This window comes from Vanellus vanellus (assembly GCF_965231255.1).
Source record: "Vanellus vanellus genome assembly, chromosome: Z".
In the NCBI taxonomy this organism is placed as follows: Eukaryota; Metazoa; Chordata; class Aves; order Charadriiformes; family Charadriidae; genus Vanellus; species Vanellus vanellus.
Genome location: NC_138908.1, coordinates 22,997,880 through 23,021,916, shown reverse-complemented (window position 1 = coordinate 23,021,916; position 24,037 = coordinate 22,997,880). Strand labels below are relative to the sequence as shown.

General features: G+C 37.1%; 1 protein-coding gene across 1 annotated transcript in view; it reads left to right on the top strand.

The window, feature by feature from the left end:
- The window catches only part of APC (APC regulator of WNT signaling pathway), a gene marked incomplete at its 5' end in the record, with an annotated part of 63,004 nt that overhangs the window by 17,927 nt on the left and 21,040 nt on the right, over nucleotides 1-24,037 (top strand). The window contains 6 exons of the mRNA XM_082497468.1: nucleotides 869-953; nucleotides 1,876-2,077; nucleotides 7,913-8,021; nucleotides 9,644-9,757; nucleotides 14,650-14,733; nucleotides 22,894-22,998. Coding sequence (XP_082353594.1) covers nucleotides 869-953; nucleotides 1,876-2,077; nucleotides 7,913-8,021; nucleotides 9,644-9,757; nucleotides 14,650-14,733; nucleotides 22,894-22,998 — 699 coding nt within the window. The remainder of the gene's footprint in view (nucleotides 1-868; nucleotides 954-1,875; nucleotides 2,078-7,912; nucleotides 8,022-9,643; nucleotides 9,758-14,649; nucleotides 14,734-22,893; nucleotides 22,999-24,037) is intronic.

Sequence of the window (24,037 nt, the reverse complement as noted above, 5' to 3'; positions counted from 1 at the left end):
TTTCTACCTGAATTTAGGCCACTGAGCATTAAGGACCTGGGGGCTTACAGGCCCCTTTTAGTGTAGTAGTCATTGTTTACTATGAATCTTTTTGTTCATTAGACGTGTGTTCCTTCAGCTGTATAGTTTTATCATATGTTGTCTCAATAGAACACAGCAATATTCTTGGCTTTGAAGCTTCACCTTCGTGAAGGAGTGCTAATTATCTTTCTTGTAGGCATGGTAGTGGTGATAGTAGTTGTAATAAGCCAAATAATATGACACAATGAAGGGAACCCTAAGTCTTCTCCTCACAGGTGTGGTCGTGGTAGCATTGGTAGTAGTAGCAGCAGTAGTACTAAAGAATAATATGAGTCTCCTTACTGGTTTACTGTGGTGCTAAGGCCTTGCAGAAAATAAATCCTGGGGATTACTGTTGCTCTGATATCTTTGACATTTAGAAAGTGTGGCATTCAAGACAGTTTTGTAACTTTTAATTATGTATCCAAATTTTATTTTTACAATGCAAACTTTAGGTACATGGAGAAATTTAAGTAATTTCTCCGTGCTTCCGTTTCTCCATCTGTAAATTCAACATAATTTGAATTCACTTTGAGAAGAACTTTTAAATAAGCTGATAGTTTGGACTACCAGAGAGGATGAGTTATTCAAGATATACTTTACGTCATGACAGTGCTTGTGGAAATACTGTAGAATATATTTGGTGGCAATTAAAGTTATGACACTTGATGACTGCTCACGTGGAGTATAGTTTACATCAGTGTCTCAGTAGCTGTTACATAAATGTGCACTTGAGGGCAGGATAAGATGCATTTACCTTGTGGTTTATTATTGTAAGGATTTCTTAATTAAGCTTAATTTCTCACAGGAGGTGCTGAAGCAGCTACAAGGAAGTATTGAAGATGAGGCAATGGCATCTTCTGGACAAATTGACTTACTGGAACGACTTAAAGGTAAATCTAGAATTAAGTTTTAAGTAGGTTCATTTGTTCCTCCGTTGTTTTTTCTTTGGGATAAAATTTTCTAACTCAGCTGCTGCTTCTATCCAGTGCTGACTTTGATGGTTAGGCATAGTCTCAGCGCCTGTTATGTTTACTAAGCATTTTAAGACACATTCTCAAAAAAAAAAAAAAAAAAAAGCTTCTAAACCGCTTTTATGCTTTTGCTACTGTTACCCTAGGGCTTCATATTAATTACTGTTGACAGAACTTGCAATTATTTCAGTTCTTTGGAAAAAATACATTGGTTTAATTATGGATTAGTTCTACCAATTTCCTAAATTTGTTGGCACACCCTGCCCTCTCATGTCATATTACTGGAATTGTATCTGTCATGCTGCAGGTTGATGCCCCCTTCCCTAGAGCATGTTCTGGAATGTGCACCGTCCCATTATATGGGATGTGCAAAGCAAGCCCAGACCACTGACTCCTTGTATACATCCATTATCCCTTACCACTGAATCAGAAACGTCATAGGGAATGTCTACATTTAAGGGCCCTGTGGTGAACAGAGTTGCCATAATTTACGTGACAATGAAGCGTCTGCAGGATCTCTGAGAAAGAAGCTACTAGGAAATTGGCTGTAAGAACAATTCATATGACATTTATGCAAAACTCGGCCCATTTCTGAAGTCTGCTGGGAAAGAGGGAGGCAGGCTCCTGTGGGGATCCTGTTAATTGTCAGGATTGCAGCTTGGCCATCTGTTCAGATGACTAGTATTCTCCAAGTGTACCACTAAGATTGGTTTTGTTCACATTATGTTCTTCTGTGGATTTCCATGCAAAATGTTTCCATCAAAAAATCTCGGATTTGTTCAGGAAAAGACCTTTTAAATTTGTGCTTCAACACTGAAAATGTTTGCTCTTTGTTGTCCAGAACTGAACTTGGAAAGTACCAACTTCCCTGGAGTGAAATTAAGACCAAAGGTGTCTGTGCGTTCATATGGGAGCCGGGAAGGGTCTGTGTCAAGCCGTTCAGGAGAGTGCAGTCCCGTTCCCATGGGATCATTTCCACGAAGAGGGTTTATGAATGGAAGCAGAGAAAGCACTGGTTATTTAGAGGAGCTAGAAAAAGAGAGGTAAATTTCTTTGTTTATTCATGCAGTATGGATTGACTTCTGATTTTAACGTGAAAGTTTATTGACACGCGTAGCTTTTAGCTGTCATGCGTATGGTTTTGATCACTGGTATATTTATCTTGACAGGTAAGGAAACCAGGAGTCTACATTGTATTTAGATGCACGCACACACAAAAAAAGTCTTAAAGGACATCATACAGTTTCTACTGCTTCTTCATATATGTATTTCATTGTTACTCTGTTGGCTGAAGGTTATTTTATTTTGATCAGTAGATTGTCAGCATCTGAAATATATTTAGAGAGAGGGGTTAGAGCATCCCAAACATCTCCATGTCTCCTCACTGCTGTTGAGAAATGCTGAAACTGTAACAATGTGATGATGCAACCTCTTTCTCTTTTTTGCAAATGGTTATAACTACCATAGCTGGTTGATCAGTTATTTACTATTAACAGACATCTACCTAGTGATTCTGCTCTCACAGCAAAAATGGCAGGTAAACAAAAATATTTACTCATATCTTCAAGATGTTGTGTCCATCTGATGTTTTGTGTTTACAAATTCATGGAATTTGCTTTCTTGGAAGGTAGTGGTATCCATTTAGTAGGAAGAACATATTCTCAGGCCGTAATACAGAGTTGTAGTGTTTTATCAATCACTTGCAAAGGAAATACAAAGTAAGAAACGTGCAGCTCTTTCCACTGAAGACAACTTTATATCTGAAAATGAACCTGACTAAAATCCCAGATGCTTTCGGAGGCCTGTCTGTAAGACAGGATTTCCCAAAGATTTGGTCATTGACAGATACTTAATGGATAGGATGTCAAGCTGGGGGCTGCAAAACCAAATAAACAGCAACACATTATTTTTATGCCTCGTAGTTGTTAACAAGCAAAAAAAAAAATACATTTTGGAGTCGTAATACAAAAGTTTGGTGGGTAGTAAATGGTTTGTGGGCACGCCTTCAGAAGCCTCTCCTCTAAAGGGCCTTTCCTGGTGTTCGATAGAATGAAATTAACTTCCCATGGGTCCATACTAAGCCTCTTCTAACAGCCAGTCTTACTTTTTACTTTTCCTAGTCAGGATCACTAATCATATTTGTTCCATTGCACAATATGTACATTCCTGAGGAGCTGTATAAGAATATTTAGGAATTTGGGAATCTCTTCCAACTTGCTCATCCCAGTCTTCAAGAATCTAATGTGTCTCTAATTTTCCATCTTAACAAAGCAGCGTACTTATTTGTGTTCTTCCAGTGCTGGTTTTTACTGCATATGATACTAAAATCTTTAAGTGTGGTTAGGACTTCTAGTTATGATTCAAGTGAACTCCAGGTCACTTGGAACAAGGAGTATTAATTTATAGCAGCTGGAGTTCTTCAGGGTGGTTAGTACATCTGATTTATGGTCTGTGATCCTTTCCCACTCTTGTGGATTCTAAGGTGATAGTTCTTTGGACATTTTTCTCAGCGATAAAGACAGCTTAGGTGGTGAACTAGTCTTTGTTCCAAATAACACTGAAAAAGAGGGATAAGGGTATTTTAATTTAAGATGAGCTTAGGCAGTGTTACTGTCACAGCTGATGGGGTGAAGATTTGTACTGTGGAGAAAACGATCTGTAGAGGCATGGCCAAATCACATCTGGCTTTGTTATTAGTGAAATGATGGATAATCTAAACTGCCCTATTCTTTAAGCTGTTTCAGGGGACATGTAGGAACACGTAGGGCATTGATGTGGACCCTGGGTAGCCAAATGAATCAAAACTTGGTGTGGGGGGGTGTAGGACCATGCATCCGAAATCACTGCAATTTCTGAAAGAAAATTAACCACTTATTTTCTTATGCTTTGTGTCTGAACTTGTTTGGCGTACTTACTATGTGTTTCTAAATGTATATATAAATGTTACTTGCTAACAGACTCCTTTTAGGCACTTGAACAGACTTTCAGAGAACTCATGGAACTTGAAAAGCCTCAAAATATAAAAATTATTTAGAAGAAAATAACATTTTTACAGCAGGGAAACATTTCTACTCAGTATCTTAACACACTGGCACAATATATGCTGCTCATGGGCAGCAGTGTTTGGGCGAGGACCAAATCATGTATTAACTGTGTGTGAACTTGGCAAATTCACAACGTGTTTAATAAACTAATTCATTAGATGTTTATTAATGTATACAAGAAAAAATTGCTAAAATTTACTTTGTATTGAAAAAATTATTTAGCTCAGCTAAAAGTGATCTTCTGAGGGGAAGAAAATTAATCAATTGTTTCACTTACTAGAATGAAGATGAAACTGCCTGTGTCTCATTTGCTTAGCTCTCCTCTAATATCAAAGTCAAAAAAAGAAAAAAGTGAGGAGTGTGTGGTTTTAGGTTGCCCATTTAGAATACACTATTCATTAAATATCTCCTGCTTTCTGGGTGTATTTGGTAAGACATGGTGTCAACAACAAAACTTCTCAGAGTACACTGCAGGTTACTTTTTGTGTTGGTTTGCCTTTTGCAATTTAGTAAATTTAATAATCTCACCTTAGGAAATCCTGTAATTTACCACTGAAGATAACAGTCATGATGAATTTTTTATGAAAATGTTTGTATGCCTTGTTTATTCCTTCTGGTTTATGCCACTCCTTTTTTATTTTCTTAATGTTGATTCTGAACGTTTTCTCTGCCTCTTGACCTTTTTCTCCTACTTTTGTCTCCCTTTGTCTGACTGTATGACTTACGTAAGTCTTTATCGCATCTGTAAGCAGTGTTTAATTTTCGAGATTTTATTTTATCATCTACCAACTGAAGTGAAAGTATTAATTAAAATTGTAATTTACATAATGCGAGTAGCATATAGTTTGTTTCCTTTCTCCCTTTTAACTAAGAATAACATTGACATAATTATGCAGAAAAGATTTCCAAAAGAAAGTTTTCTGCATTCATTCAGCTTCATATATTGTTGGGAGTTTCAAAAATAGCACATTAGAGAAGTCTTTCAAAATGCCCACCCTTCAGAAAAGCAGTTCAAATTGGAAACTTTTCATTAACTTATAAAAATAGTGTCAAGTTCCAAAAGCTTGCTTCATTTGCCTTGCTGCATTCTCACTGAACTTGACAGTGTAAGACAGAGAACAGAATTTTCTCTGATACTGTGAAAGTCCTGATGTAAACAATATTGGGGTATAAAAAGGTGGAATAATTGTGCTGGGTTTTTCCATCAAGTTTTTTTCCATGATCAGTAACAGCTCTTCCACCTTAAATGCTCTCCTAATCTCAAGAAGTTCCAGAAGGCTGAGAAGGAGCTATACTTCTGGTTGGTGTAGTATCTCATAGTAATGTTAAGTGCGGGGATCAGCTTATCAGATGCATCCAGAGATACTTGCTGCTTATTTTCAAGGAAATTGAAGTGCAACCTGCTCTAGTTGTACCAACCCTTCAGGCTTTGTTTCTGAGAGACCTTAAAAATGTTGTTAAAACCTGAATTCTCATGGAGCAGTGATACCAAGCTAGTAATCCCAAATCAAGCATTACTCAGAAGCAAAAATGACACTATTAAATTAAAGGAATTGTCCTCAGGTCATGCATTATGTTGTTTATGGTGCACTGATGGTTCATAAGTTCTTTTCTTGCTTCTAGCATCCGTTGTGCTTGTCAAAACAGATTGAATGACACAGTGTCTCACAAACTGAATACCCTACATTTTATAAGAGGAACTTAATCATATGTTCACTTAGCTGAAAGTAATCCCTCCAGTTTCTACTACCAGTTCTTTGACATCCAGAGGCAGAATTAGTCAGTCCTTTCACATTTGCAAATCCTCATATGGTAAAAATACTTTTTGTAAGGATTGCATTAATTACACTTTTACAAATCTGATTTCACAAACTGGACACAACTGGTACATGAACACCCAAGGTGGTAAAAAGGGAGGCCGTGCAGAATTCCTGCGTGCACAGAGGTCAGGCACCCACAGTACGTGTTAAGAGGATGGGCAGGTGGGAGGTCGAAAAAATTACTTTCCTCACAGATTTTCCCTGAGCGCCAGCTATTACCTTTTCCTTCAATCTGTCTAAAGGACTTAGGGAATTTCTACCAGCCCCGTCCTTGGTGGCTGAAGAATTACTGTTTTCCTGTAGTCCTGCTACAGTTACCTGCAATGGTGTGGTAGGTGTTGTTTGTTGCTGCTTTTCACTGATTTTGATTGTAAACCTGTCTGAGGTAAAAGCTGCCCTGTAAATGACTTAACATGTATTTTTTACATTCTTGAAACAGTTCTGTTTCAAGATAACTGTTGAATCAAATCTGGAAATTTATGTCAATCTGTTCATGTTTAAAAACATTCAGCGCTCTTAGATGTGTGTAGTTTTTCAGTGTCTTGCAGTTGAAGTGAGGAATCCTGTCAGTTTTAATTTTCCATTTGAACATTGGTCGGGTCACTTGCTTTGGGTACAGAGTATAAATGTTAAGTCATCAAAACTAGTTTGAAACATTTTTAAAGCGGGAACTAAGTCGAACAGATCCTTTAAAATACATATTTTAAAATTCTTTTCTCTCCACGAAGTTCTGTCATGTGGAAGTTTGATTATCTTTATCTCAAATCATGACTGGGATGCATTATCAAAGTAGTCAGGGGAAATCTGTATTTTTCTTGTATGCTGTGTTTTTGGTCCTTAACAACTGACAGTAATTATCCATGATGTGTTTATGTGCTGTATAAAAGTTCGTATAGCTCTTGCTCAGAAAGGTCACAACCTGCGTTTCGAAAGGTGGATGCAGAAGTTAAGAGATGGGAAATAATACTGGGCAAACTTGTATGCAGCTTTCTGTCTTCTGGCCAAGTGTTGATTTTAGCATTTTTGTTAATGTTAATTAGCAATATGAAAATGTCAGAAGGAAGGTCACAGAAAGCATTTATAAGAAACTAATTAAATTATATTAAAACAACAACAACAAAAAAAAAAAAACCACCAAAAAAGGAGTAGCTTTTCTGTATACTCCTACTAGACAGATTTTTGCCTGAAAATTTTAATATGTAATTTTAAGTGTTGTAACAATGAACGCTATATAACTCTATTGATAAAATTTACACCTATATAAATGTAGTTCATGAAAGATTGATAAAATAGTATGTAAAAATCCTGATAGGTTTTTTTTTTGGTAGTCTGCATATATTAATCTTATCTTTCTCATGTACTGCTCAGGTATGCAGTATGCATATGATGGCCATTTAAAATGTTTTAAACAGCTGCAACATTTATAATATTTGATGGAAAATACTCTTTTAAAAAAGTATTTTCAATACTCGTAGAGATAGCTTGATTTTGTGTGCTTTACCTGTAGTTTTGGTATGGGTGACAAAGTTAGTAAGAGACACACTGCAAAGATGAATGAGATAATTTAATTCAGTAATGTGATTCAAGGATACCTATGCTCCTGTAACGTCCAGGCCTTTTCTTAAATGTAGTTTGATGCATTGTACAAAGCATATTGTCTAAAAGAAGCAGGATACAAGTTGGCACATGACTAATAACTGTTTTTTGCTTTCGCAAAATGCCTCTTAGCTGTAGATTTCGCAGTGGTTTTGTAGAGGAATGTATATATTTTCGTCTTTTATAGATGTGGACCTGATATACAAGAAGCTAGTGACTTGGTCTAGGACAGAGGAGTGGACAGGCTGTTTAGCTGGGGCCGGGGAACTGCACCCACCTTCTCAAATGTCCTCTTAGTGCCCTCTTCAAACCTTGTTTCTCATTTAACCTTTTTTATGGGTATCAATGGCTGTTTCTATACCTACATATCGTAATGAGGACTTAATAGTGAGACATTTCCCACTTATGTTTTTAATAGATCTCTTTTACTTGCGGAGCTTGAGAAGGAAGAGAAGGAAAAAGACTGGTATTATGCCCAGCTTCAGAACCTGACTAAAAGGATCGATAGTCTTCCCCTTACTGAAAATGTAAGTACCTTCAGTGTGCTGTGTCATGTGTCTGGTGCTATGGCCTCTGTTTAGATGCTGTGTACATTTTATGAATTTGGTGACTTTCACTACAATTGTTTTAATTTAAAACATCTTTTATTCACTCTGTAAAGCTAACATAGCCTAAATAATGCATTTTCTTCATGTATAATTTTACACATTAAAATTCATACCTATCAGTATAAATGCCAGTGATAGAGAAGAGCACTGAAAAGTTGTTATAACAAATGAATTACATGTCAGTATGCTGCTTCTTTATCCCCATCCCACAAAGGCCTTTTCTCTAGCCGTTCTGTTATTTAGCGGGTTCTTTCAATTTTGAGAGCAGTATTAGCCTAAGAGACTTTTTACACAGGAGCTCTTAATTCATAACAGCAAGTAAAGTGGTGCTGTAACCTATGCAGATATTGTTGCTCCAGGCTTTTACCTTGGCATCTCCAAGCTGTTTAGTCAAGTCACCATTATCTGGGGTACCTCTGCTATCCCACATAATACAGGTTTTCCTGTTGTCAGACCTCATTAGCTTGGATATTTGCAGTGCGTTCCTTCACACATACAGTGTTGGGAAGACCTGGTTGCCCATCTTTACAGAGTCATACCTGATCAGAAATCAGTCAGCCTTCTGGAAATGGAAACAGACAATGAAAACACTTCCCTGACTGGGGTGAAGCAGCAGGACTTCTGCAAATCTAACACTGATGAGCTAAGCTTATCAGAGCACCAGAAGCAAGGGGAGAAGGTCTGAAAAGGATCTTGAGGAAGTGCAACCTGTTCCCAAAGGCACTGTCAGCTGTATCTGTGTCACTCTATTGTAGGTTTTAAGATTGCTTCCCCAGTTTCATAGGTAATGAATTGACCTAGTTCTTCTTATGATTACAGTGTCTTACTTAACATCTAAACTAAATCTTTTTTATGGTAATTTATATCCATTACTACTTACTCCAGCCACAACAGAATGGCAGATGCCATTCTTTTTAGTAGCATGCTAGATATTTGTAGATTATTATCTCTCTCCGACTATCTGAATTGACCTTGGTGAAGTCTTCTGGGAGGACTGCTTTTGGGAACTCATTTATTTGCAAACTGAGTAATTGTCCAAATCCAGTGCATTGCTCCTGCCTTGAAAAATCTATTGGTTGGAATGTCTTGCCTTAAGCTGTGTTGTTGTTCCTGAATCGAACACTTGTGCTTTTTTCACAGGACAGTTAAAAATACGGTAGATAGCAGTAGTGTGAATACCATCACTACGTGCAGTAGTTTGATACCTCTGAATATTTTTTAAAATATCAATTCAGATGGCACGCATAACAATTTTGTTGGTATGCTGACATACATTAGTAGCCAGATACTCCAGGCTTGTAATTAATGATGCTGCCTCAATGTTTATCTACTATATTTAGTAATTTGACTAAACTTGCAGGTAGTCTGTTGGTTGAACGACATTATGTGTTCTTGTTTTTAATAATGCAGTCATATTTTAGCAATCTGTTATTATGTATTGTTTAGTGTGGAAAAGTAATTGTTCTGCTTTTGTTCAGAGAAATAACATCGTTTACATAAATGTTATTTACTAAAATGCTTTCTCTGTATTTCAATTTCAGTTCTCCTTGCAAACAGACATGACCAGAAGGCAGTTGGAGTATGAGGCTAGGCAAATCAGAGCAGCAATGGAAGAACAGCTAGGCACTTGTCAGGACATGGAGAAGCGAGCACAGGTATAGTTTGTCTTTCATTATTAGAAGGAATGGAAAAAGTTTTCCTGCATTTCTATTGAATTATTGGTAGTTGTATCTTTAAATTGTGTGTAAACACAGTGATACCTTAGAGCATTTGGATAGCCTTTCAAATACAAAAATAGGAATCGGAACATAAGAAATAACTACTCAGCAAAAAGTACCCTCCTCTGTCTGTTTAAAAGACGACTTGTGAGTAGGCAGTAGACAATTTTTTCAAAAGAAAATATTTTTAATGATTGTTTGCTTATAATTTATTACCATCTTAGCATCAAACAAATATGTATTTGCAACTGCTTTATTTTGCATCTGCCATGCTGGGTTTTTTCATGCTTTTAAGTTTAGAATAAAATCCAGCTTCTATTGTTAAGTTTCTTTAACCAGAGACTGTGTATCAACGAATAATCTTTGAAAACAAAGTATTGAAGTAATTCACATACGTATCTGGAAGTTGTTTGCTCTCACCAAGAGTTGTTTTGCATTCATGATTAGGACATGTACAATTCTGTATGCAAATCATGTTACACCCATTTGGAAGTATAACTCAGAATGTAATTGGGTGAAACCTCCAAATGGAATAAGCAGTTGCTTGCTGGTTATAAAAGCAGTAGTAGAGTGACAATTTGAATTATTTATTACCATTATTTCCAGAGATGTTGAATAACCAGCTTGTTAAGATAATCTGTTTTCTATGGTGAATGTTACAAAAATAAGTCCTTTCAGTAAAAGTCTCTTCAGGCTCTATTTCTCTTGGTAGGTTTACTCAACACAAAATTTTGCTACATAAGAAACATTTCTAATTAATTTCGGTTTTAATTAGAAAAGCTTCTTTGAATTTTGAAGTGAGTGATTTAGTAGGACTTTTCAGAAAATTCATATGGTTATACGTATTTAGCAAAACTGATATCCTGCAATTTTCAGGTACATACATAAAGGCTGCGTAGGGATTTGTCTTATACAGACATACTCAGACAGACCCAAATTTAATCTGCCTGGATAATAACTGGCTCTGATCTGGAAGCCGTATGGCTGTGTTATCAAGGTTTATCAGCAGCGGTTTATGCCCTGCACGAATTTAGCTGTGTCAGCCAGTCCTGAGCAAAGGCAGAGCAGACTTGGGATTGTCTGTGGATGTCTGGTTAGCCCTGTTGCAGAAGAAAGTGTTACGGCATTGGCACTAGAGCTTCTGGGAAAGTTCTGCTGCTAACAAGCTAGAGTAAGGTGAATTAAGCTAAATAGGTAGGGTAGGCTGCTGGCGAAATTCTAAATGCACTCAGGCAGGGAATAAATGAAATTTTTCAGAGAAACAATTTGATTGTAGTTATATCACTATGAAAGTAATTAAGTTGTCCCTGAAGTAGCTTCTTACCTGCTTGTTCTTTAATTTTTGGGGGGGAAAAATGCAATCAAGAAGATGTTGAAATATTTTATGGTTTTCTGAATTAATGTTTGCCCATCCGTTTATCACAACTGTTTTACTCTCTCTATATATAACACTTACATACTTACAGAAATGAGAGTGTCTATTGTGATTAAATAAAGGTTATAAAATAGGAAGTAACTACTTTTGCATGTGCTTCTTGTGAATTTGACTGGTAATTCCCCTTGTTTTCATTTTACCAAGGACAGATGCCAAAACTGTGTAGAAGTTCATTGGTGTACAAATGCATAAAAGCAAATTCTGGATTATTTCACTATGGTGTTTATATGTGCAAACTGAAACATTCGTATTTGGCAAGTATAGTGAACTTGCTGGTTTTTCAACTTATTTTCTGCTCTGTGTTTTCCTTCCACCCTGACTGATTGTGACACACAACACAACGCAAAATGCAGACTGAAGGGAGTATATGAAGGCTGGCATTGCAGACATCTCTGTATTAACAGTCCCAAGGATTATTCTACGAGAGCTGATAACCTTCTGTTGCCCAATTGATGCACCAGCCACCTTTTCTTGTTGACCTTAAAATAATGGCCTTCTCCCTCTTTCATATGTTACGACTGGGCTTTGTTTCTTTTAACATACTCTTTCCGAATCAAGTTAGCTCACAGCAACTCGCTGTTGATATTATCTTTTATGAAGATTGTATACAAGCACATGCCCAACAGTTATTCAGAAGGATCCATTAGAAGACTGTTAGCAATTTGTCTTAGCTTGTTTAATTATCTGCACTAACTTGTGCTATACCTTGAAGTTTATAATTTCACATGGTCGTTCTTACTTGAAAAAAAGAAACCAACAAAAAAGCATACTTATCCATGTTTTATTTTGACTATTCAAATCTTGTAGCCTATATACTCAGCAATAGGTAGAAGCAATCTACATTTCTAAAATATAAAAAATAAAAATTCCAATTCTAAGACTGAAGTCGTGTTCACATAGAATTTATTTTTCCTTCATGTTGGAACAAGAAGGATATTTATTTATTTATTTATTAGGTTTAGGGTTCCTAAAATTCTCACAAGAAATGATCATTCTCATAATAATTTATCACAGGATCCTTAAAAGTTTGCTAAAACAGTAGACCACTAAAGATATAAGAAAATTTGGATCCTGGAGTCTCTCACAAATGGAGATTTCAGCACTGTTAGGTTCATACAGTAGTCTTGTTTGTAAATGTAGACCAACCCATTAATATATGCATCTTTATTTTGGAGAAAAAAGAATCAACCTTTTAAAAACAAAATAATATTCCTTATTTTTACTTTCTAGAAAGTTACTATTTTTTTATCAATGTGAAAACAGAGGAATCTTTTTGTTGTTAGAAGTCTTACTGGAGCAGTGAAATCCAAATAATTCGTAACTTTAAATGTTAAATTACTTTATCCAACAACTTTATGTTAATAAAGGTGATAAGTAAATATAACAATGAATGAGAATATACTAGAAACAGATAGGAATATAAAGTGATCTTGCTTCTATAGGTTCTAAAGTTAAAACCATTCCTGGTGCTTCTTCAATTGTGTACCTCTATTTTTGCGTGTTTGCTGTTAGGCTGCACCCCTTTGAGGCAGGAAATGCATTCTTTTTTCTGCTTGTACAGTGTTTGGTACAAAATATGCTCCTGATTAATGGAACTCCTTGATTTCCCTGTACAAATGATGAATTAGCAGAAAGAAGAAAAGTCTGATGTTTAAATCTCTGGACTAAAATTGGGAAGGGTGGATTGAATTCCTGACCCTTTTGAGGACTCTGTCAGTGATACTGGGCAAATCTTGCAATATTTAATTATTTTTCATCTGCACAAAAATATTTCCCCATGTTCAGGGATGTATATACAGATATTCGGATTCTCTTGATGCCCTTTATGGAAGAAGTTGCTGGTTACACAGAAAGAAACTCAATTTGGGGGAAATTCAGGTTATTCTTAAAGACAATAAGAGACATATTCTGTCAGTCATGCAGCACAGTTATTTCCAGGAATATATTTTTATTATGTTTCTAATACTTAAGAATTTCTTGATCCAGGATCAAAGGGGGATGAATTAATTTGCCTCATGTTTTGCTGAAGCTTCTGTGTGTGCAGCTTTCAGATTTTTATTGACATTTTTTCTGATACATTGCTTTAGTAATTCGAAAAAAATTAGTAATTCAAAAATTTATAGCTTAATGTTCGTAGCTTTGCATCTCTACTAAGTGCTGATGTTTGTGATGCTTTTTCTATAGCTGTTTATGATTCATGTTTCAGGAATTCATTCTATTTTGTGATGATATTTTATTCTGTATTTCTAAAATTTCTAGTTACTATTCCATGTGTATCTTTTGACATTAGCACCTTTTAAAAGTTCATCTTATTTCGATTTTCAGATTATAAACATGTTAAATAAGATTGGTTATAACGCTGATCCTTGCAGTGTCCACTATATGCAGAAATCCTTTCCTTTTTTAGTATAGCATTGTAAGTGTTAATCAGGTAAAAGAATCAGGATTTTTCTTTCAACTGTGACTCCATTTTATTAAGATATCTATCACACACAAAAAAATACTATTTAATCAGTTTGATGTTCTGTTCATACCCTGATACTATTGGGCTAATTATTTTCTGCCCACTTTTCAAGTCAAACAATGTCAATTTATTAAATTATCAAGCTTATACAGGGACATATAACTTTATGCACTTACTGTTTCACAGAATCACAATGCATCCTTTGCTTCACAGTACAACTTGTATGGACTATATGTATCCTGTAACATTTGGGTTTTTTAACATTCCCTTTCCTAACCACAGAATGCTTGCTGTGGGAAATGAGTAGCGATATGGCTGTAAAAGACTCTGATTCAAAGATGTCTATAAAATCCCAGACAAACCAAGGAAGCAGTATGTAGTTTTCTCCATACTCAGCCTGTTAAATTCTTTGATATTTGTAGGAGCAGAAACTATTCAGTCTGTGCATAAGCAAACCTCCCAAACCATTATAGTAACTGAATATAATAGAAGTCATTTAGGATTTCTTACCTTCAAGACACTCTGCAAGTATAAATCTCTCAAATCTCTGTAAGGCAAATAGAATTCTAATATTTGAGATGAAAGTCAAATAATTTGCTAAATATCTGCACAAAATGTCAGTTTCAGAAACAGGAAAATTGTGCAAATTAACTGGAGTATTTTTTTTTGTACCTGAATGTCTACTGTGTGATGACCTACTATATCCAAATGAGTGTCAGTTTTAATAAAAACCCAGCTACCTTTTTTTGTATTGAATGTTTACAATCATGCCTGTGTTTAATTATGAAGAACACTTGAGTTACCACTTGAATGAAGTAGTTTTGTTTTGTAGTCAGCCGTAATTGCAAGGAACTCTTCATATTGTCATTCTATACTATAAGTAAAAAGAGTTTTTGAAGAAAGTCAAACATGAAAATGCATTCATTTCAGGCGAGGGTGGCGAGAATTCAACAAATAGAGAAGGACATTCTTCGTATACGACAGCTCCTGCAATCACAAGCAGCTGAAGCAGAGGTTAGTGAGCAATTACTTGCCTTCTTTTGGTTGTGGTATGTATCTTTTCTAAAAAACCCCAAATTATTTTCATCAAGTGGTAGGGAGGGTTACTTCCATCTGCTAGTGATGTCACAGTTAATCAACTAGTCGATATACATAGGCTGTTATTTAATCTCTTACCAGTGAACTGAGGGTGGAATACTTGAATTAATCTTCATGCTAATATTGAACTTTAATCACTAATGATATAGCAGCTGAAAGTTTAACTTGAAATTTTAGTAAAAATGCCAAAGTGCAATCTATTATAAAGGCTGAGTCTTGGTTTCAGCAAATAATTATAACAATCAGTTGTACAGGCCTTTCTAAATATGAATCTCTGATAAGCACCTCCATGGTTTGCTTATCTTTTGAGAGAGATAAGATTTAAAAAAGGGTGAATACAGCTTCTGTTGGACTTCGTTATAGAAGCCTGGCATATTTTTAGTGTTTAAGTATTGGGTTCTATATTAAGAAATACAAGATAAAGTTTCCCATAAATTACAAAGTCTATAGTCATAATTGCCATTAGCAAAAACTGCTCTCATAGTGGAAATTCACTTAGAAGGTCAACTCCATTTCTTGTACTGGTAAATTAAATATAAATTATATGTTGGACCTGAATATTTTATGGTTTGTCTTCACCCAAAATAACTACTATAAAATCTCAGAGCAGCATTTGGATTACTAAGGGATGCGGGTTTTCTCCATTTTGAAAAATAACAGTTTCATAATTCTAGGATTTGAGGAAAAATCTGTTTTCATAAGTGAAGCAGACAGTAGTGTGTATAATTAAAGTTGCCTGGTCTTTAGACATATTGGCCAATCCAGGTGTTCATACACATTGATGAGATCCCCTGAGCCTTGCCTTCTCCAGGCTGAATAGTCCCAGCTCTGTCAACCTCTCTGCATACGAGAGATGCTCCAGTCACTTAAGTACCATTGCAGCCCTGCACAGGACTTGCTCCAGTAAATTCATGCCTTTATTTTACTGGGGAGGCCAGAACGGGACACAGTACTCCAGATGCAGACTCACCAGCTGAGTAGAGAGGAAGGATCACCTCCCTCAACCTGCTGGGAACACACTTCTTAGTGGAGACCAGGATACTGTTGGACTTTTTGCCAGAAGGGTCCATTGCTAGCATGTTCAACTTGTCCACCAGGACCTGTTCTGCCAAGCAGCTTTCCACCTGGGGTTGTTCCCTCCCAGATGCAGGACTTTGCACTTTCCCTTGTTAAACTGCATGAGGTTCCCATCGGCCTATTTCTCCAGCCTGTCTAGGTCCCTCTGAAAGGTGGCTGAACATCTGGTGTATCAGCTTCTCCTCCCAGTGTTCTGTCATCTGCAACCTTGGTGAGGACGCACTGTGTCCCAGCATCCAGGTCATTAATGAAGATGTTGAACAGTACTGGTCCCAGTGTTGACCCCTGGAGTATATCGCTAATCACTTGCCTCTAATTGTACTTTGTGCTAGTGGTTACAACTGTCTGGTGCCCAGCTGTTCTGCCAGTTTTCCATTCACATCACTGTCCACTTATCTAACCCATACATTGTCACCTTGTCTGTGATGATGGTAGGGAGACAGTGTCTGGAGGCTTACTGAAGTTGATGTCGGTAACATTAGCTGTTCATGCCTCACCCACTAGTCAGCTCATTGCAGAAGGGTTAAGCCTGACTTCCCTTTTGTAAAACCCTGCTGACTGCTTCCAGTCACCTTGTCTTTCATGTGCTTGGGAATGCTTTCCAGGAGAATTTCCTCCATCACCTTCAATCACAAGGGACTGAGGTGAGGCTGACTAGCCTGTAGTTCCCTTAATTTTCCTTCTTGCTATTCTCAAAGATAGTGACATTTGACCTCCTCTCCCTGCTGCCATGACCATTCACGAGTGGCCTTGCAATGACATCATCCCTCTCTTTCAGCACTCATGAGTGCAACCCATGAGGCCATTAGGACTTACATATGTTCAGTTTGCTTAAGCTCTCCCTAACCTGGTCCTCCCCACCAAGGGTGAGTCTTCCTCGTTCCACACTTTCCTTGGATTCCTGAAGGGTGGTTTTAGTGGGAAAGATGAAGGCAAAAAGAAGACATTGAGTACCTTGGCCTTTTCTGTGTCCTATGTCACCAGGTCCCCCTCCCCATTCAGCAGAAGGCCCACATTTTCCCAAGTCTTCCTTTTGCTGTTTATGTACTTGTAGAGTTCTTTCTTGTTGTCCTTCACATCACTGCATGACTGGACAGCAACGCTTTGCTCCTGGGACACCTGCCCCACTTCTGCCTCTTATACTTTTCCTTTTAATGCCCAAGTTCAGTTAGGAGCTCCATACAAGAGTCTTGCTGCCCGTGCTTTGTTTCCTACTTGTTGGGATGGACCTTTCTTGAGCTCGGAGGAGGTGATCCTTGAATATCAGCCTGCTGTCCTAGACCTCTCTTCTCTGTAGGGCTATATCTCATGGGATTCTTCCAAGCAGATACCTGAAACGGATTAAATCTGCGCTCCTGCGATGCAGGTCTGTGGTCCTGGTTTTTGCCCTTCTCCCTCCTCTTAGGATCCTGAACTCTACCATGTCCTGGTCACTGCAGCCAAGGCTGCTTCTAACTAACTTTCATGTCCTCAACCAGTTCTTCCTTTTTTTGTAACAGGTCCAACACAGTACCTCTCCTTGTTGACTCTTCAATAACCTGTGTGATCACAACTGCCCCTCCTTGCCTTAGAATCATAGAGTCATTTAGGTTGGAAAAGGTCTTTAAGATTATCGAGTCCAACCGTAAACCTAACGATGCCAAGTCCCCCAAAACCATGTCCCTAAGCATCACATCTACATGTCTTTTAAGTGCCTCCAGGGATGGTGACTCAACCACTTCCCTGGGCAGCCTGTTCCAATGCCTGACAACCCTTTCAGTGAAGACGTTTTTCCTAATACTCAGTCTAAACCTAGCCTGGTCCAACTTGAGGCCATTTCCTCTCATCCTATCACTTGTTACTTGGAAGAAGAGACTGGTAGCCACCTTGCTACAGCCTCCTCTCAGACGGTTGTAGAGAGTGCTAAGGTTTCTCCTGAGCTGTCCCAGCCTGTCCTTCCTAAAATGTCTGTATTCCTCAGTTGCAGCCTTCCAGCCGTATGAGCTATCCCACCGTATCTCCGTGATCCCAATGAGGTCGTAGCCCCGTGACTTCACACACTTTAATTCCTCCTGCTTGTTCCCCATGCAGTGTGCATTAGTGCAGAGGCATGCCAGCGAGACACCCAAGCATACTGATTCCCCAGCACAGCCTTGAGAGCTTTCCCCACAAGACTGTTCTGCTGCATCTCCTTCCTTACATGCTATGCTCAAGGACATTCCACTTACCTCAGTTGTGTGGATCGCCCTGGTGTTCCCATCAGCCTTGCTTGCCCTATCCCCAACTTCCTTACTTGTTTGTTGAGGAATCGCTCTGTGCCCCATCGTTCCTAGTTTAAAGCTCTCTCTACCTGTTTGGCCGGCCTCTCAACAGATACTTTTGCCCCATTTAGTCAGACAGATCCTGTCCCCAGATGGTTTATCTCTTACTCTGGTAAAAAAACACACTCTATTTTGGACTCATTTAAGCTCAAGGACTCAAACAGCATTAAAATGCAACTACAGAATTGAAGAAGTTTTTGTCTTTGTTCTTCACTCCTTTCACCAAATTATTTGGCTGCTGAATACATGGAAATTCTAATATATCTGAATTTTATTGTGGTGTGTCTTATCCATAAAGTGTCTGGATGGCTGGTTGTGTAGTTACACATTTTAGGACAGAGTTACCAGGGTGCTGGTGGTAAGGAAGGCAGTCACTACACACTTATTAATACTTTATAGTGTGTTTTAATAATTTCCAAAGGACGGACATCTCCTATGGAAAACAGCTCTAAAATTGCCTGGTGGCAAGGAGGAAGGTAGTAGCAGTCAAACTGCAGAGTCTATATACCTGAAAAATATAAACATAAGGCATTTATTATATTTTTATACTGTGTCTGGTATAGCGATACTCAAATTGTATGTGCTCCTTATGTTTATAAAGACTTAATAACAACAATAATAAATACCATAGCTTGTCTATTGATATAGTTGGCCCCTGTGGTGATGCCAATCACTGTGTAATCAAAGTGCAATATATCTTGTAGAATAAGACCGAATATAGTACTACATCATAAAAATAGCTTTTGGAAATCAATAAGCAGAGAAAACTTTGGCACACATTTTTAAGGTTTAGAAAATTACTAAGTCTTGTAAATGCTGAAGTAAATGTTGAAGTAATTTATCTGCAAGTGATGGTACCTTCAAATTTCATTATGCTTGTAGGATATTTTGCAAGATTTTCATAATAAGGTTTGAAATCCAATGTAGAGTTAGACCCCTCCAAAGAGAATTTTTGGCTGCAAGGTACAAATCTGAAATTATTTAAAAGAAAAAAGGAAATTCTTGGAAAGTGTTTCATATGGGGTTTTCAATTTGTTATAGTGGTACAGGTCTTTCATATTATCTGTCATTTGAAGTATGTGAAGTATTTTCATTGGGCTGCCGATAAACTGTAAAGGATTTACTCTGTACAGAGATTACACTCAGCAAGCTTTAAACTGTGATGGACAGGAGGTCTCTCAGGGATTTGACTTACTAGACTTTCTTTTTTCTTTCACTCAACTGTAGCAAAATTGTTTCAATCTTATGGTTTCTTATTTTTGTGTGTTGCATTGTTCTTTGTCTTACCTTCTTATACCTGTACGTGTATTGTGCTTAATATGAAGTCGCAGCAAAGTAAACATTTTCTGGTGTCTATAAAATAATAGTGTATCTGTAGATTTCAATACACAGAAAATAATAGGGTAGTTGAATATTCAGGAAAAAACATTGGTTTATGGATAGCAAAGTATTCCGTCCTAATAAATACACAAGAGGCTGTTTTGGCAATTCATGTTGACAAAGTGTTAGGTAAAATTATTTGTAATTTGTTGTATTAACAAAAATGATCAAAGCCTACTATGCTTGCAAATGCCATAAAATAGCTAGAGATTTATCATTTTTCTAGTAAATACATAGAAATTAATAATTGACAAGTGTTAGTGTTGACTTCTGAAGCACTTAGAAAATAGTGGCAAACAAGATGGAGGGAGCGGCTCTATCTTCCTGCAATAGGCATGTGTGGTCTTCTGCTGCAAGAGCGAAAAGTGACTTTTGTAGCATGATGCCAGAATTCAGAAGGGGCAGAGGGCTATGAACCTAGCTTATGCCTCTTCAAAAGCCACGCTTCAAAACCTGCGCTGCTTGTTAACCCAGGGGACCTGTGTGCCATTCTGTAGCTGCTGTAGCTCATGTAGAGGTTGCAGAGTCTGCTGCTGTTTGCGCGCTCTGGTGCTTTGCTGGTGTGGCTGGTAGTTTATATATTTTCATCCACAGGTCCTACGTTCAGTGTTGAAAGGTAATGCGAAGGGGGGGGGGCACACTTGCAGTGGTTATACTGTCTTCACAACCACTAATCCACAGTCCATCAGATGAATATTGATTTATTTCCCGTAATATTGTATCTATAGAAAATATATATTCTAATCACCCATAGGTGTGTGGATGCTTATTATTTTTATATTTATATAATATGCATATGTAATAAATGGTACTTATTAAATATATATTAATACATCTATAATAAATATATATTTATATATAGAATCAGTTTTCAGTAAATACCTGCTATCTGCTGCCATGTTAACTCCTTTGGGCCAGTCTGTGTGAAACAACAGCTTCTCACTTCAATTTACTTCAGTAGCTGAAGTGGTAAAAACTTTGCTGTGAAAAGCAGATTTGACGTTCAAGCCCAGCCGATGACTCGTGGGACGGTAATGTGTGTGCGTGTTGTGAGTGCACACTGCCTTTAAAGTTAAAAAAGCCCTGCTAGTAACTGTTAAAAATTGCCTTATAATTATAAATTAATTTAGGTGTTATGTAGTTATTGTAGCGGCATATTTTTGAGAGTGTTTGAGGGGGTGGGGAATGGCAAACTGCCTCATTGATAAATAGCATGTAGCAAACAAAATGTATGTGAATAGGAGAAGAAGGACAGAGAGTGCTGAGGAGAGCAGAAGCTTTTCCTATGTGGGAAGGAAGTATCTCTGTGTTTGTCCTCTAGAAGCATCAAAACCATTTAATAGGTACACCATCATTACCACCCCAAAAGAATTGCCCCAAACCCAGGAGCGTTCTGGGAAGAAAGAGTAGTATTATTCCCCCCCAGGTGACCCAGTGGCTCAGAGCCCGGCTAATGAACAGTTCAGCTTTTCACCCCTCAGGATGTTGAATACTACTTCCCTGGTGTACGTGTAATTTATTATTGAATTGAAAATTACTGTCATCTAATTACTGGAAACTTCTGTCCTGAGTTACACTGGTGGCTTAGATCTAGATTTTGTCAAACTCATCATTGCACTTTATTCAAGATTGAAAGTACTGTGAGATTGGGATTCAGCGTATAACACACTATACTGCATTCAGCAGGTAGTATGGCAAGGCGTGATCTTGACAGGGTCCCCACCCTTGTATTGCGAACCAGATTTTCTTTAGTCACTGTATGAACATCAATAACAATACCATTTCATACACGATGACAGAGATGGTGACTTTTAAAATTACAGATCAGATTTAAAAGAATAGTAACACCGTATCTCCTAAAATATTTCGTGAGTTTTGCTTGGTAAGTTACTCATTTTCCATAACTGAACATACAATCTTAAGAAAAATGTTAACCGTCAGTGTTTTCAATTTTCTCATGTTATTACTTTGTCTAATACTACTGTGTTCTTTGACATACCTTATTCCTGTAGTTAAGCTGTGTAGATTTCATTATTTAAGTTTATCTCTAAATTATCACCCCACGCATATTTAGTTAGTTACTGGTTTTTGAAACTTCGGTTGACATTAAATATTTTCTGTCTTTGAGACTCTAATGTGTTCATATGAACAAGACAGAGTTAGTATGCCAGCAATACTGTACGAGTTTGATCACCAGGTAACTAAAGAACTTTCAGTGTATGTACATTGACTAAAAGTATGTTTCTGCTAGAAGTTAAAGAGAAATTTCCATAAAGCCAGATGAGGCAGACTATGCTATCGTAGGCTGTACTGCTCAAGAACATTGCAGAGCCACACAGAAAATGAATTTTATATACCAAGTGTAGTTAAACAAATGGATTGAGAGGGATACAGAAGTGTTGTCTGTTAAGGTAGTAGATGCTGAGTCTGAAAAATTAGGTTTGGGATCAAAACTAATACTTTGAGAATGTGTCGGAGGTGTTACCTTTTCGTCTCCAGTCTTCAAGACAGTTCGATGGACAGGGTTATTTATGTCTTTCTGAAAACCTGAAACATTTTAAACACATTAAAATATAATGTTGGATACTCCACACACTTCATAACTGCTCAGTTACTCTGCTTTATTAAGAAACTGCATTTAAAGGTCTAATTTTCGTGTTGATCTCATGATCCCTGTCAGTTGCAGTTTAATTTTCTTGTAGACATATGGAAAATTTGGTCTCCTGAAGGAACTGAAAAATGCGTGTACCAGCTTGCCAGATCAGTTGAATTTATTTTGATAAAATATTAGATAGATCAGCAGCAGGTAATATAAATTTTATTTGCATCAAAGTGGTTATTCCTGCACTGTTTGTCCTTAAAATTTAGAAGGATTCTTACAGTACAGATACCCTTCCGTTCATGCAGAAATTATTTGTCTTTGAATGCAAAGCTTGACTGAACTATGCTAGCCGTAGTCTCCAGTAAATGCACGGATCACGTGACAGTGCAGAGAAGACAGTTGTTTGCTCCAATTCTGTTACATTTCTGATAGCGATGTGAGCACAGCTGGTGGAAAATGGTGTTTCTGTGTCTCACAGCAAATCCTTTGTCTTGCAGGGCTATAATCCTCAGAGGACATGTTTCACTTTCATCTTGCAGTTTTCTGAAGACCCTGAGTCTCAGCTGTTAATTTGTGAGGCTGAGGGTTATGAAATACAAAGTAGCGTTCAGTGGCTTTGTGAGGATGCAGCATGGATGTGTTCACAGTCTAGATATCTTTGAATGGTAAAGTGTACTTCGTTTCGGTATGTAATTTCATAAACTCTTACATTAACAGAGAGCACCTCAAAGCAAGCATGATGCAGGTTCCCATGATACAGAGAGGCAGAATGAAGGTCAAGGAGCACCAGAAATCAGCGCGGCAACTAGCAGTACTGGTCAGGTAAATTGATTATTTTGTTTGTTGAAAATATAATTAAATACTCGTAATGTACAATGCTTATATATTGGTATATACCTTATGCCATTTGTATGCCTGCTCATTTTAAAAGGTACATGTTTTTCTTCTTTCCATCTATATGTGAGAAATTTCTTGTATTTATTGGAAGGAAATGTTTTAATAAGATCAAGTATCAATATTTGAAAATGCAAGGAGCGTTTTTCTTTTGTTTAAATGATTAATGAGCCTAATGCTATGAGAGAGATAAGAATGACACCAGAAAATGTATTTTATTATAGGTGAACTGTAATATTAGAAGTATGATTTAATGATGGAAAATTGTTCAAATTTTCACTTTAGAAATTATCACTGAAATATCAGTGATTTTTTAAAAAGAGGAGAACCAACCGGCAGGCTTATCATTAATGTTTCTTTAATACTGTTTTAGATGAGGCTTTGAAACAGTAGTATCAATGAGGTAATCTGGAAGTGGGCTGAAGGGTTATTTAAATGTTTCTAAATAATCTTTCATTGCTGTTCCTTTCATTAGTGAAACACATTAGTGGAATATTTTAAGGGGTACAATAAATTTTTTACTTGTCTTTTAAAACAAATATAAAAATTTATTACTTCTTTCTGTGGCTAAAAATACTTTGATTTATTTACCATGTGCTAATGATCATTCCCTACATGATTTCCAACTGTAGCTGAGATATTCCCACTAGTAATTTGGGTTCTTAAAACTTCACACTACAAATTTAATAGTTGAATTCATATGCAAAATATTTTTGCTACTCCAGGGAAGTAGAATTTTTTAAATACTTCTGAAAGTGTCTTGTACAAGAAAATTTATCAGAAAGAATTGTAGTTTGGCTAGAACATTTCACTTGATTAAACAGTAAGCACAGCCCATAATTTTGCTTTTGAAATATATTTGATCACCGTTTGGAATTAAGTTCTATCAGCTGTATCTGAGCAATTGCTTGAGGCTCTGACTCTAATTCTTATGACAGCTTTATTGTTTGGGAAGAAAATAGTTCAG